The 15,694-nt window shown below is 39.0% G+C and overlaps 1 protein-coding gene across 1 annotated transcript in view; it reads right to left on the bottom strand.

Moving 5' to 3' along the window:
- Xrn1 (5'-3' exoribonuclease 1) overlaps positions 1-15,694 on the bottom strand; it is a 97,705-nt gene that overhangs the window by 52,350 nt on the left and 29,661 nt on the right. The window contains exons 15-20 of the mRNA XM_034483748.2: positions 14,884-15,003; positions 11,241-11,410; positions 7,522-7,642; positions 7,331-7,429; positions 3,336-3,439; positions 414-545 (exon numbers count right to left, since the gene is read on the bottom strand). Coding sequence (XP_034339639.1) covers positions 414-545; positions 3,336-3,439; positions 7,331-7,429; positions 7,522-7,642; positions 11,241-11,410; positions 14,884-15,003 — 746 coding nt within the window. The remainder of the gene's footprint in view (positions 1-413; positions 546-3,335; positions 3,440-7,330; positions 7,430-7,521; positions 7,643-11,240; positions 11,411-14,883; positions 15,004-15,694) is intronic.

Raw genomic sequence — 15,694 nt, 5'->3', positions numbered from 1 at the left:
ATTTGATTTATTTGTATGTGACATAAACTTTACATAATTACCTCTTCCTTACTGATTCTTTTTGCTTTCAATTAAAATCTGCATACTTTTTTAACACTCCAGTCTTTCTCTTCTTCTGAATGGCTTGAGGGACTGAGCAGGCCTTGAACATCCTGAGCTGAAGCCCAGCCCTGGCACTCTTTATCCACATCTCTGAGGCACAGAGTTGATACTGTGCTAAGAGGATTGAATCAGTCTCAGAATCCTCCTGCCTCAGCTTCCTGAGTATGGTAATTAAAGTTGTGTGCCATCATGCTCAACTACATTATCTTTTTAAAATGTATTTATTTAAGTGTATGGATGTTTTGCGTACATGTCAGTCTGTGTACTATGTGTGTGCCTTAACCTCTGAGACTTTTTTCTATGACACTCACTGTTCCGAAATTCCTTGTATTTCTTTAGTCCAGTTTGATTGTTCTTTATCTGTAAGTTGGATGACTTTAGATGGTGGAGCAGTTTTTCCCAAATAAACCTTCTGTGTCCCTGGAGGTTCTTCTATGTAAAACCTTAGAAATAAAAACAAAGTAAAAATTATATAGGCCCAAACTTGTGCTTTAATGTAGAGCTTATGCAGAGTTAGTGTTCGGAGTAAAAAAAAATTTACATGGTGGAACTGCAAAACCCCAAATCTGCAAACCCGAACCTTTAAAAATACAATAATATAAAACAATAATATACAATAATATAAACTAGATAATAAAGATGTGTGAAATTTTCCTATGTTTTGCATGTTGGTATGTCCCTGGACGCCTGGCAACTTGAGGAACTGGGGGAAGAGGTTATTTCATGAATTTGAGACCAGCCTACACAACACAGCAAGATACTGTCTCACCTCAAGAAAAGATGAAATATTTAGATATTTCATCTAATAGATAGATAGAACAAGATATATATATATTGTCTATATAATGAAAAGATAAAACACTAACTAAAAAAATCAAAGATTTAAATAATGGAGAAGCATATGGCATTCATAGATTAGCAAAAGTATCAAACTTTCCCAAACTCATCTATAGGTATGAAACTTTTTTTCTTATTTTTAAGCTCTCCCTACCCTGCCTCTTTCCTCTTCTCTTCCCCCATTTTTCTTTCAAGACAGGGGACTGCTATGTAGTACAGGCTAGCCTTGAACCTCCTTGTATCCTGGGCCAGTCTTGAATTTGTAGAGATCTTCATGCCTTAGCTTACAGTGCTGGGATTATGAGTGTGACCAACTATGTCCTTCATATTTAATAAAATTTCTATAAAAATTCCTTCAGTATTCACAGATATAGAACAATCTATCTTAAAAAGAATCAAATTAGAAGAGCTAAAACCATTTTTAATGATTTCAAAAAAAATGGCTTTAAAAAAAGTCAAATGCATCACTTTGATGTTAAGACAGCATATGGTTATAGTAATCAATACATCTGCATAAAGAGTCCATAAACATGAGTAGACTAGAGAACCAGAAAAACATCCACACGAATACATTCAGCTTAAAAAAAATGTCGGCTGCTGTCATGCCAGGGCTCTGTACATACTAGATAAAATCTCTCCCATCCATCCAGATTCTTTGGCTATAACTCTTGTTTTCTATTTTTTTAAATACATATTTCATTTTTTATGTATAAAGTGTGAATGTCTGTGTGCATGTCTGTGCTCTGAAGGCCTGCAGAGGCCAGAAGAGGCTTTGGATCCTGCAGCTGGAATTAGGGATGGCTGTGAAATGCCGTGTGAGAGCAGAGAACAAACTCAGGTCCTCTGCAGGAGTGAAAGGGCCTTAACTGAGGAGTCTCTCCAGCTGCTGTAACCAACTTCTGATAAAGCAATCCAGCAAAGCAAAGATAATCTTTAACAAATGATGTTTGTAGGCAAATATATTATACAACCTAAATTTGTAAAAAAATTATGAAAAATTCATTTAAAATAGATCACTGACTTAATGTAAAAGATCATAAAAACATAAAATACTTGAAAGAAAATATTAGCAATTTCGACTACATCCAAAAGAGAGAACTAAAGTTTACTGGTCCAAAAAAGGGTCCTCAAGATTTCTCACAGAAAAACTAATGCCTGTGAGAGTAAAGATTCATAATGATAGGGGCTTTTTATTAATAACATTCATTAAAGAGCACACTACAGGATGTATGCAGCATTAGGGGAAGAGGAGAGTGGACAAAAGACTGATCTTCTAAAATCAAAATCCTATGTGTAAAGATACTTTTTGGCATGTAATAACCAGAAAATACAACTCTGATCCAATTTCTCTTGAACAAAACTTAGTTTTAGTTACACACAAGTAAAAAAGATAACAAGATTTATATAAAATAAGTTTAAAATGAGTAAGAAAGACCTGCCTAACTACTCACTGATTAAGGAAATATGAACTTAAATAAAATGGCAAAAATTATGTTTTAAAAATAAGACAAGGGAGACTTGAGAGAAAGTTCAGTATTTAAGATGGCTGCTCTTCCAAAGAGCCTAGGTTTGATTTTGAGCATTCACATGACAGCTAACAACTATTTAAAACTCCAGTCCTATAACCTCTTTTGGTCTCCAGAGGCAACAGTCAATACACATGATACAAAGATATATCTGCAGGAAAAACACTCATATACATACATAAAACAAATGAATCAAACAAAATAAAACAAAACCAACCAACCAACCAAGCAACCAACCAAAAAAAGAAACAAACAAACAAACAAAAAAAACAGACTACAAGGCAACATGTGTGTTCCAGATAAGCCAGAGCCACACAGCAAGGTTCTGTCTCATTGTTTTGTTTCAAGTAATGGACTACCTATTTTATTTTAGCAAGTAGAAGTACCTTACTGCACAGGCCTGACAACACCTAGAGTCTATGGTAGGAGGAGAGAACAGACTACCAAATGTTGTTCCCTGACTTCCACTGCATGCCCCGACCCCCTTCCCCCCATCATCCGTGTACAATCAGTGTATTATTGAAATAGAATCTGGGAAGAATATGAAAAAGGAAAGGCTATATATGTTACTAATTCTTATCAGAAAGATAAATATACTTGCTAAATAACACAGTGGTTATTGCTCGGAAAAGAATTAGGTTATAAAACTTCCAACCTAATAAGAAGAAAAGAAACTAACACAATATAATATATCTAATGTATCCCGAGCAATGCATAAAATAAACTGTCAAGAGTGGTTGACATTCAAGTGGTGTGAGTATAGTTCTGGACCACAGTGTAAATGTTATTGTAATAATTTTATCATTCAAAATAAATGAGTTATGAAAAAGCAAAGCAAATATAACAGAGAACCTATGAATTGTATCTTACTTAGTCTCCCCATCTGATACTGCCACGACTCTAGCTTCTTCAAGATGAGGCCAGTTAACAAAGACTGACTTTCCCAGCACTGATGAAGCTATGTTCTCTATATTCTAAAAAGCAAAACAAGAAAAGTTCTTTCAGTTTAAGTCCAAGAGAAAACTTTTCAGAGGCAAATTCTGCAGTTCCATTTAGTGTAAGATGTGAAATGGATGAGAAGGATTCGGCGTGACTAAATCCCTTAACCAGGAAAACGCTGAGTTCACTTGTGCGATTCCTATTTATCTTTCTTACTTCTCTCATAAGAAAGAAGACTGAAAGGGGTGTTAGTGATGTTTCCATAGACTCATTTGGGTTGACACTTAAGGCAGCATCTAAGAAACATAAGAAAAAGAAGTTTCTTACATCACTAGATGGCATGTTCACAAAAATAAACATTAGATTTGAAGTTAGTAAGCACAGTTCCAAATTTTGGTTTTATTCCTTTCAGAAAAGTTGGTCAAATTATGGTTTCCTTTATGCACAGAATGGATAATATCTTCCTTGAAATGTTGAAAATAAAGAAAAATGATAACACAATAGTGTAAAATTCTATACAATATTCTACATTAAGTAATATCTTACGTAAAAATTTCAGCTTTTAAAAAGAATCTAAAGTTTAAACATAAATTTTATTTATTTTTAAAATTACACTTAAATTCGTTTGTTTGTTTGCTGTTTGTTTTGAGACAAGAAAGATCTCATGAAGACCTAGGATGGCCTGGGACTTCCTATGTACCAAGGATTATGCTGAGTTCCTGCTTGCACTTACCAAGCAGGTAAGTTTGGGTTACAGATGTGTCCCTTTAACGTGTCCAGTTCAGTATGGCTCTAACCATCTAACCTAGGGCTTTGTGCATCCCAGGAAGGCACTCTATTAACAGAGTTACATTCCCAGCTGAGTTGGCAGATAGCTTTCTTAGCATTCACAGAGCCTAGAGTTCAATCCTCACTACTATAGAACAGGGCACAGTGGTTTGCTTTTTATCCTAAACTTGGGAAACAGAGGCAAGAGTATCAGGACTTCAAGGTCATCCTCACTTATTTAGGAAATTTGAAGCCATCTGGGATACATTAGATCCTATCTCAAAACAGAAACAAAAAAAAATTAAGCAATAAGAAATGATTGTTTTTATATTCTGTTCAATAATCAGATTTTTCTTAGAGTGAGCATCTAAAACTACAGAAAAAAAATGCTGCCCAGGAAAGCAGGTTTCAATATTACAACTGAGTTCAAGCCTGGCAGTGGTGGTGCACGCCTTTAATCCCAGCACTTGGGAGGCAGAGGCAGGCAGATTTCTGAGTTCCAGGACAGCCAGGGCTACACAGAGAAACCCTGTCTCAAAAAAACAAAAACAACAACAAACAAACAAACAAACAAAAGAACTGAGTTCACTCAATTATTCTTTCCTTTGTCTATACTAATTTTTTATTTCAGACCCCTATTTTCAGTTGAACAAAGCACCTTTCTCTGCAAGATTCTTCCTGAAGCTCTGAGTGAAATCCACTACTATGTCATGTGTGGTCTTGCTATTATACACATCCTTTTCCATTATAAAAGCCTTAAGAAACCCCAGGAGTCCTACTTTTTATATATATATATATATATATATTTTTTTTTTTTTCTTTTTTCTTTTCTTTTCTCTTTCCCGAGACATGGTTTCTGTGTAGCCCTAGCTGTCCTGGAACTCACTCCGTAGACCAGACTGGCCTCAGAAATCCGCCTGTCTCTGCCTCCTAAGTGATGGGATTAAAGGCGTGTGCCACCACTGCCGCGCTCTTTCTGGATAATCTTCCTCTTCTTTGCCTACAATTATGCCTTCAGTTCTCTTTGTACTAATAAAAGTAAAAAAAAAAAATTTTTTTAAAGTCTCTGTTTTTCTTTTTTTGAGACAGGGTTTTGATATGTAGCTCTGGTTGGCTGGGAACTATGTAGATAAGGCTGGCTTTAAACTCATAGAGATCCACCTGCCTCTGGGTCTGGTAGTGCTGGGATTAAAGACATAGCAGCTAAGAAAGTTCATTTTTATTTTATGTGTACATATGACTGGTGTGAGGCACTCATGGTGGCCAGAGTGGGCACCAGATCCTAGGTGTTGAGTTCTAGCCACCTGAGCTGGCACTGGGAACAGCACTCTGGGCCTCTACAAGGATAGCAAGCACTCTTAATGGTGGGCCATCTCTTCAACTCCAACCACAGCTTTCTTAGTCAAGGACTCAGTGCCTGCCTGCCTCCTTTATTTCCTATGCACCCACTCTTCTATCTCCTGTCTTTAAGAATTGAACTTCTGCATTCACCAATGCACTGCAATGAAATTCAGATACTGTTTCAGTTTTTCCTTTCTTTCAAGGTTTTGCAAGAAAAATCTTTGGCCCCAAGTCTCTGTGATACCACTTAACTTGGGAGTCATTCTTGGTAATTTCTGTGTTCTCAATGTCACTTTAATTGGCTCCTTTGCATTCTTTATTATTGTGGGTATCTAATTTTTTCCCTTTCATTTGCTTTTTTTTTTTTTTTTTAAAGATTTATTTGGGCTGGAGAAATGGCTCAGAAGAGTACTGGATACTCTTTCAGGCATCCTGAATTCAATTCCCAGCAATCAATCACGTGGTGGCTCATAACCATCTATACTGTGATCTGGTGACCTCTTCTGGCCTGCAGGCATACATGCAGGCACAACACTGTATATATAATAAATAAATAAATATTTTTAAAAAAGACTTATTTATGTGTATGAGTGTTTTGTTTACATGTATGTATGCTTACACCAAGTGTGCTTAGGGCTTACAGAAGCCACAGGATAGCATTTGATACCCTGGAACTGGACTTATAGACCATTGTAGGTGCTTGGAACCAAATCTAGGTCTTCAAGAGTGACAATTCAAGTCATCGCCACAGCCCAGGTATTTTCTTTAATGTTGAGATCGTGAACATTGAGTGTAGCCTTGTTTTGGGAAATAAATCTCAAGGCCTCAGCCATCAGTCCTCTGCAGGGAACTTATATTAACAACATCTGTCTCCAACCTCTAGCTTGAGGAATTTATGTATGAGCAGCTTTTTAAACTGAGTTTCATCTTTGTGAAACACTGGTTAAGAAAGGTTATCAGGATAGCTCTAGTTAGGTATCTTAGTAACCACCTTAAGATTTTTAACCTCTCAAACCAACAACATTCCTATTGTAACTTTTCCTGTCCAGCAAGCTACTCTTACTTTCTAGCTCATTAGCCTGGACATCTCAGCCACAGTCACTACTGTCCTTCTAGATCTATTGTTACCTCACTTATATTATCAATTAAGGCTACAAACTCTCAACTTGTAGCTTCTACTATTCTTTTCTTCCTTTATTCAATTACTTTAGAACACTACTATCAGATTAATCTTTATGAAGATATCAATTTCAAAATAACAGTCACAGAAGGGAAAATCCAAACTCCTTAGCCTGGTATTCAAGATCCTCCATAATCTGTCTCAGTTTCTCTGGTAGATTTAAAGGTTAAAAAAAAAAAAAGATAATGCATCACAGCTTTTTTTTTTTTTTTTTTTGGACAGGGTTTTTCTGTGTAGTCCTGGCTGTCCTGGAACTCAGTCTGTAGACCAGGCTGGCCTTGAACTCAGAAATCTGCCTGCCTCTGCCTCCCAAGTGCTGGGATTAAAGGCATGCGCCACTACCGGCTGGCCACAGCTATTTATTTTGAAGTTGATAAGGCTTCCTTCGACAAGAAAGCCTTCCCTCCATCCTAACATCTCTCAGCACCTGGCTCGAGCCTCTGCCCATCGACACGTGTCTCCAAGCACAGCCAGCACAGTCCATCTCCTCTTCAGATCGCATTCACGGCACTGGTGAGAAAGGCCTTTAGGACCATTTTAAAAGCTGAATCTGAGTTATGGCACATAAATAACTTGGCAGATATAAGCAGTTTTATGCATGGCAAATATTCTGTAAATAAATAAACAAAGTACTTACAAGTTCATCTGGTTCTGCATTCACTGAGATTTCCAACATCATGTTTTCACCACGACTACTCTGCTGGAATACTTGAACACCACTTTTCTTCAAAAAAAACTTTAAAAGAATTCAAAAATTTTAATTTTAATTCTTTATAATCACTTCACTTTTAATAAAGTGAAAAAAGTCTGAATTAAATAGCCACTGACTTTATGTTTGATGTGTTTCAAAGTAGGGAATCCACAGAAATATAATGCCTTCTGGTCAACCCTGGTTATTTTGTTCTTGTTTATGTCTACGCGCCAAGCATCTAATGATATTATTTTATACCTAGAAAATAAATCAAAGTATTTAACTTAAAATTTAAACATTACAAGCAATTATAGCTTTCATCTTTTTCTTTATTATTGACAAGAATCACTGTTCCCTTAAAAGAGAGACTGGGTGGTGGCACATGTCTGTAATTCTAGTACGTGAGAAGCAGCAGCAGGAGATTACGAGTTCAGGCCAGTGTGAATTATAGAATGAGTTCTAAACCAGTCTAAGAAGGATAGTGAGGCTCTATCTAAAAAACCACCACAACCACCAGCAATACACACACACACACACACACACACACACACACACACACACACACACAGACACACGAATTATTCCTTTAAAGAAAATACAGGCATAGAGGTTTATACCTATAATCCCAAATTAGTTAGGCTGAGGTAGTTGGACTGTTCTGAGTTCAATGCTATTCTAAACTATAGAATAAAATCCTGTGTCACAGGAAAAACCAACCAACCAACCAACCAACCAACCAACCACCAACCAACCAACCAACCAACCAACCACCAACCAACCAACCAACCAACCAGGAACAATGAAGTGGGTACAGGCACTTTCTAGGACCCACATGGTAAAAAGAGAAAACTGACTTCCAAAAGTTGTCCTTTGATCTCCATATACTTGTAGCACACTTTTTCATAAGCATGCATGCATATGCATCCCCATTACAGATTAAAAAAAACACCAAAAATTTTATGACAAAAAATGTAAAGTAAAGCAAACATAAACAAAGAAATACAAGCAGCTCCTCTGCTGTTACTAGTCTAGATACTATTAGGCCTGTAGATCACTAAGTAAAGGGTTTTTTTTAATCCTACTAATTTAGGGCAAGCTATATATAATTTAAAAACTGAAGGGCAAGGAGATGGTTCAGGCAGTAAAATGCTTGCCTCCCAAACTTGAGGACCTAAGTTCAATGGCCAGCATCCACTTGAAAGGCAGTTGGAGCAATATGTCTCTGCAATCCCAGTGCCGGGGAGCTAGAGACAGGAGGATCTTTGTGCTTGCTGGCTAGCCAGTCTAACAAAATTGGTGAGTTCCAGGTTCAGTGAGAAAAATCTATCTCAAAATAAATGAATAAATGAATAAATACAAGTACAGAATGACTAAGAAAGAGATATCAACCTAGACTCATACAAACAAAGGGAAACATAAAGCATAACATCAATCTCTTTCATGTTCTAAAAGATTAACATTTCAGTCTATTTTATGTTTTACTTTTACAAAAAAATTACTCCAACTGAAAATGTTTGCTCAGCTGTTGAATACAAACATTATTTTCAGGGAAGGTAAAAAAAGAGAAAAAATGGGAATGGAATTTTAATGGGAAGAGAATGAAAACACAGATTGAAGGAGCAAAATAGGGGTTCTGGATTTTTCTTGTCTGTGGCTAAGTAGTTGATGGTAGTAAACGGGCGAGTTAAGAGCGTGATGCTGGGGAGAGACCAGTTAGAGCGTGATGCTGGGGACAGAGACCAGTTAGAGTGTGATGCTGGGGACAGAGACCAGTTAGAGCGTGATGCTGGGGAGAGACCAGTTAGAGCGTGATGCTGGGGACAGAGACCAGTTAGAGCGTGATGCTGGGGAGAGACCAGTTAGAGCGTGATGCTGGGGACAGAGACCAGTTAGAGCGTGATGCTGGGGAGAGACCAGTTAGAGCGTGATGCTGGGGAGAGACCAGTTAGAGTGTGATGCTGGGGACAGAGACCAGTTAGAGCGTGATGCTGGGGAGAGACCAGTTAGAGCGTGATGCTGGACAGAGACCAGTTAGAGCGTGATGCTGGACAGAGACCAGTTAGAGCGTGATGCTGGGGAGAGACCAGTTAGAGCGTGATGCTGGGGACAGAGACCAGTTAGAGCGTGATGCTGGGGAGAGACCAGTTAGAGCGTGATGCTGGGGACAGAGACCAGTTAGAGCGTGATGCTGGGGACAGAGACCAGTTAGAGCGTGATGCTGGGGAGAGACCAGTTAGAGCGTGATGCTGGGGACAGAGACCAGTTAGAGCGTGATGCTGGGGACAGAGACCAGTTAGAGCGTGATGCTGGGGAGAGACCAGTTAGAGCGTGATGCTGGGGAGAGACCAGTTAGAGCGTGATGCTGGGGACAGAGACCAGTTAGAGCGTGATGCTGGGGACAGAGACCAGTTAGAGCGTGATGCTGGGGAGAGACCAGTTAGAGTGTGATGCTGGGGACAGAGACCAGTTAGAGCGTGATGCTGGGGACAGAGACCAGTTAGAGCGTGATGCTGGGGACAGAGACCAGTTAGAGCGTGATGCTGGGGAGAGACCAGTTAGAGCGTGATGCTGGGGACAGAGACCAGTTAGAGCGTGATGCTGGGGACAGAGACCAGTTAGAGTGTGATGCTGGGGACAGAGACCAGTTAGAGCGTGATGCTGGGGACAGAGACCAGTTAGAGTGTGATGCTGGGGACAGAGACCAGTTAGAGCGTGATGCTGGGGAGAGACCAGTTAGAGCGTGATGCTGGGGACAGAGACCAGTTAGAGCGTGATGCTGGGGACAGAGACCAGTTAGAGCGTGATGCTGGGGAGAGACCAGTTAGAGTGTGATGCTGGGGACAGAGACCAGTTAGAGCGTGATGCTGGGGACAGAGACCAGTTAGAGCGTGATGCTGGGGAGAGACCAGTTAGAGCGTGATGCTGGGGACAGAGACCAGTTAGAGCGTGATGCTGGGGACAGAGACCAGTTAGAGCGTGATGCTGGGGAGAGACCAGTTAGAGCGTGATGCTGGGGAGAGACCAGTTAGAGCGTGATGCTGGGGACAGAGACCAGTTAGAGCGTGATGCTGGGGAGAGACCAGTTAGAGCGTGATGCTGGGGAGAGACCAGTTAGAGCGTGATGCTGGGGAGAGACCAGTTAGAGCGTGATGCTGGGGACAGAGACCAGTTAGAGCGTGATGCTGGGGAGAGAGACCAGTTAGAGTGTGATGCTGGGGAGAGACCAGTTAGAGCGTGATGCTGGGGACAGAGACCAGTTAGAGCGTGATGCTGGGGACAGAGACCAGTTAGAGTGTGATGCTGGGGACAGAGACCAGTTAGAGTGTGATGCTGGGGACAGAGACCAGTTAGAGCGTGATGCTGGGGACAGAGACCAGTTAGAGTGTGATGCTGGGGACAGAGACCAGTTAGAGCGTGATGCTGGGGACAGAGACATGGACAATGAAAACAAAACTATACACACATTTAAAACAGAAACTGTCTATAAAGTACAGAGATACACTAGGAAGAAAAAATATGTAACTGTAGAAGGAGGTAGAGTAAGTACCCACGCCAAACAGAGAATGACATGACCGATGGAGAGAGGGGCTTAGTGAGCGGGGTGTTGCTCACTAATTGTTACTTTCACTCTGAGACTGGGACATATTATATTGCTGGTTTTGAACTCCTGGGCTCAAACAAGAGCCTTCTACCTCAGACTCCTAAGTAGCTGGGACTATAGGCTTGAACTATTATTATACCTAAGTTATTGGATATCAGTTAACTGTCACAAAATATTAATTCTTCCCATAGATATTCAAGCCTGTGTATGTGTGTGAGTTTTTTATTGTTGGGAAAAATTACCAAATACTATTACCTTGTACAACATCGTTCTATGGCAGGGAACTTTTCTGGCCATGGAGAGGCATAGGTGAACTCTGTGTCTCTGTCATACCAGCACATGAGGCACTCACTGTGTTGGTTTCTTTTCCTTTCTTCCTTTTTGAGGGAGTGGTTACATGTCTCCATGGCTTCCAACAATCGCTTCTGATATAAATAATAGTAAAAGATTAAAAAAATCCCATAATAACATACAGAAAAATATTTTCTTCTTTGTATACTATTTTGCTCTGGAAAAAAAAAATCTTGGGCTGATGGGGTGGCTCAGCAGGTAAGGGCACTTGCTGCCAGTCTGATGACCTGAGTTAAATTCCTGAGACACAGATGATGGAAGAAGATAACTCTCACAGGTGTTCTAGCCTCTACCTGTGCAACATGTCATGAATGAGAGCATGCACACACACGCACACACACACACAGCAAATAAATGCAAAATGAGAGTTTAGTGTCATTTTATGCACTAGCCTGTCTTAAAACACCAGAGACAAAAATAAACAACAAAAGATCAGGAGAGAATGAGCTACCGAGTAAGAAGGCAAACTAGAAGCTACCAGAGTGTTAAAAAAAACTTAGGATAAGAAAAAGCAGACTCATATCCAAAGACAGAAAGAGAGAATTTAAAAGACAAGTTATGAATCAAAAAAGAAGTATGCCTAGCTGGGCATGTGGTACTATCAAGAGATAAAAGCTACCAGAAATTCGTAGCTAAGAATTCATAAACTAAAAGTAACTGATATCAAAACTAAAAGCATAGGTCTGTTCATAATATTTAAGTTTTATTTGTTTACTGATTTACTGACTTGTGCACACACATAGGCATGCTTGCCGTGTAAGAGGTTGACACCAATATGTCTTTCTCTAGCACTCTCCACTTGATGATTGGTTTCATTTTTGGTTTACGTATGTGTACAGGTGTTCTGCTTGCATATAAGTTGGTGTGCTATGTATGCTCCTGTAGAGGAACTGAGGAGGCCTGAGGAGGGCACTGGATCCTCTGAAACTGGAGTTACAGATGGCTATGAGTGGCCGTGTGGGTGCTAGAACTGAACCCAGGTCTCATGGAAAAGCAGTCAGTGTTCTTAACTGCCATCTCTCCAGTTCCATTTTTATTTTTTAAAATTAAACTATTATGTGTGTGTGTACACAGGTACATAGATGCATACATACTGTGGCACATATGTGGGGCGCAAGATGAAAGGAAAGTAAGAAAGAATCCATGATTCAACATAGAAAGCCAGTAAACCTTCAACACTAATAGGGGAGAAAAAGAGAACAAAACCTGATCCAATCAACCTGGATTATATTCAACAAACCATCACAACCACCACCAAAGATACTAAAAAAATATATAGATATTAGCAAACTTTTTTCAGTAATAACCTTAAATGTAAATGAAGAAGAAGAAGAGGAAGAGAAAGAAGAGGAGGAAGGAGAAGGAGGAGGGAGAGGAAGAAGAGAAAACAACAACAACAACAACAAGAGATGCAGACTATAGCTGACTGGACTGAAAAACAGGACCCAACTGTTTTCTCCAAGAAACACCTCACTGGCAAAGGCACCCACAAATTGTGACCAGAAGAACTCCAAGTCGGCCTGTCAAGTGAATAGAAGAAAAAAAAGCCGATGTACATAATCTCATATTTGAAAGCGGAGATTTCAAACCAAATTAATCAGAAAAGATAACAAGATCATTATATATTAAGGGAAAATTAATCAAGATGTTATAATGATTGAGATACATCCACTAAATGTTTCAGCTCTCAATTTTATAAAATAAACACCAATAGGCATAAAAAGTCTCACAGATCTTGACAGAATAATAATGACTATGATGGCTATATTTGGTTGTCAACTATCTGGAATCTAGAAAATGCAGGGCACACCTGTGAAAGATTATTTTGGTTTAAGGTGAATCCACTTCTAGACCACACCTCTGAGGTCAGAAGACACATGTGTTTGATCTGGATCTTGAGGAGGAAAGACACACTTTAATCTGGGCCACACCTTCTGCTGCAAGCCTAATTAAGGACATGGAGAAAGGAAGCTTTTGCTCTCCGCTTGCTTGCCCTCACCTTGCTAGCATGTCTATTTCTTCACTGGCATTGGAGCCTAGCTCTTTGGAATTCTAACATAAACTGAAGACCAGTAAGACATCCATCCTTGTGGACTGAAAAACTACAGCCAGTCATTGTTGGATTAGTTGGACTGTAATCTGTAAGTCATTCCAATAAATCTCACATATATACTCATTCTGTAAGTTCCCCTTCTCAGAACCTTGACTAGTACAGATGACTTTTAATGCATTCTCATCCACACAAAAATTAACAGAGAAACTCCAGAGTTAAACTATACCAAGACCAAATGGATGTGTGAGGTACCTACCTACAAGAGATATCAAATATATAATCTTCTCAGCAGTCCATGGGACCATCTTTAAGACAACATTCTAGGCCACAAGTCAAGTCTTCACAAATATAAAGGAATGGAGCTATGCAGTATGCCCCAGCAGACCGAGCACTTGGGAGGCAGAGGCTAGAGGGACAGTTTAAGGTTATTCTCAGCTACACAACAAATCAAGTCTGGACTATGAGACCATCTCAAAAAGCCATAAAAGAGTGAATTCAAAATAATTCCTCATATATTATCAGATCATAGTGGAATGATACTAAGACCTTAATAGCAAAGAGAAACTATGAAAACCACACAAATACATAGAAACTGAATAATATATGCTTGCGTGAAGTGGGCAATTGAAGAAATCATAGAGGAACTTTAAATGTTTCTACAATCAATTTGAAATAGAAGCACAACGTACTACACATTCTGGTGTACAGCTAAGGGAGTTATAAGATGAAAACTGATGACTACAAATGCTTATGTTAAAGAAAAACATCAGTTATCTCAAATAAATAACACCTCCAGGCTTTAGAAATGAAAGAATAAAGACATATCTCCAAACAGTAGGTGGCAAAGACTTTCTGAAAGGACCCCATGGACACAGAATATGATCCTAAGAATTCAAAACCAAGATTGAGTGAAATTAAGATATTTTTACTAGTAAACAATCTGTAAAATTAAGAGACAATGTATAAAATAGAAGAAAATCTTTGCTAACTCCACATCTGGGGATTAATATCTAGAATCAATAGTGACTCTCAAAAATGACATAGAAAAAATCATTTAATAAGTAGGGAAATGAACTGGACAGACGGTTGGTTCTCTACAGAATCAATCCAAATAGCTAATACATGAAAACATTCTCAACAGTCTTAGCCATCAGGAAAGAGAAGTGAAAAGAACTCAGAGTCCAGCTCACCCCAGTTAGAATGACCATCATCAAGAAAACAAATGACGGGGGCTGGGGAGACAGGTTGGTTGGTAGTGAATAGATATAAAAACTGTCAAGATCTGAGTTTGATTCCTAACTTGCCCATATAAAAGGCTGGGAATGGTGGCACACACAACCTAAATGCTGGGTAGAAAGAGACAGGAAGGTCCCTAGGAGGCAAGCTCCAAAAACAAGGTGTCTGATGGTCTCTGAAGAATTACACCTAAGATTATCTTTGCCTGCCCCAAATAAAAAGACTAAGTGTATTTATGTAATTATTTCATATACTGACCTCATCAATAAAGGGTATTAATACCACAGCTTCCCATTCTTGTTGTTTCCCATTTAGATCAGTTTTAAAATCAGGTGGATAATATTCTATAATAGGCGAGTCTTCACTGGTCATCAAATGCTGTGAAAATATAAACAGGAAAGCTGAAATATGAGAGACAATATAAATATAACTTTTCATTAATGTACTTAGAACATTTACTAGGTTGCAACAGTATGTTTAGTACATTATAATTTTCAATTAAAATTTTTTCTTTTTTCTGAGTCAGCATGTCACTAGTCTTGAAATTAAAATCCACTCGATCTTAGCCTCCACTGTTAGGATTACAAGCCTGTGACATCTTGCTCAGCAAACTGTAAGAATTTCAACTGTATTGCTACTCATTTTTCATGTTTCTTTAATTTAGTTATGGGGCAAAATTACCTTTACTATGAGTTACTTCTCACTCTTTCTCAAATCCCTATCCTGAGACATTATCTAAGTAGTCCAGGGTAGCCTTGAACTCAAGACACTCCTGTCCCAGCCTCAAGAATGCTGGAATTATAGGTGTATACCCCCCCTCCCAGCCAATAGTAGCTTTAATTCTGTCATTTTTACTTAGAAATTTTTATTACAGTTCTGTATTTGTATTTATGCACCCATGTGTCATGGTGCACATGTTCTTGGTGTGTGTTCTGGAGGTCAGATGACAACCTGTGGAAGTCAGTTCTCTCCGTGACTATGTGGGTACTGTGGACTCAGTTCACCAGGTGTGGCAGTATATATCTTGCTGAGATTCTTGCCAGCCCCATTTTTATTTTTCTATTGTCTT

This window comes from Arvicanthis niloticus, chromosome 21 (assembly GCF_011762505.2).
Source record: "Arvicanthis niloticus isolate mArvNil1 chromosome 21, mArvNil1.pat.X, whole genome shotgun sequence".
Taxonomy (NCBI): Eukaryota; Metazoa; Chordata; class Mammalia; order Rodentia; family Muridae; genus Arvicanthis; species Arvicanthis niloticus.
Note: the sequence above shows the minus strand (reverse complement) of the source record. Positions and strands in the feature narration are given on the sequence as shown.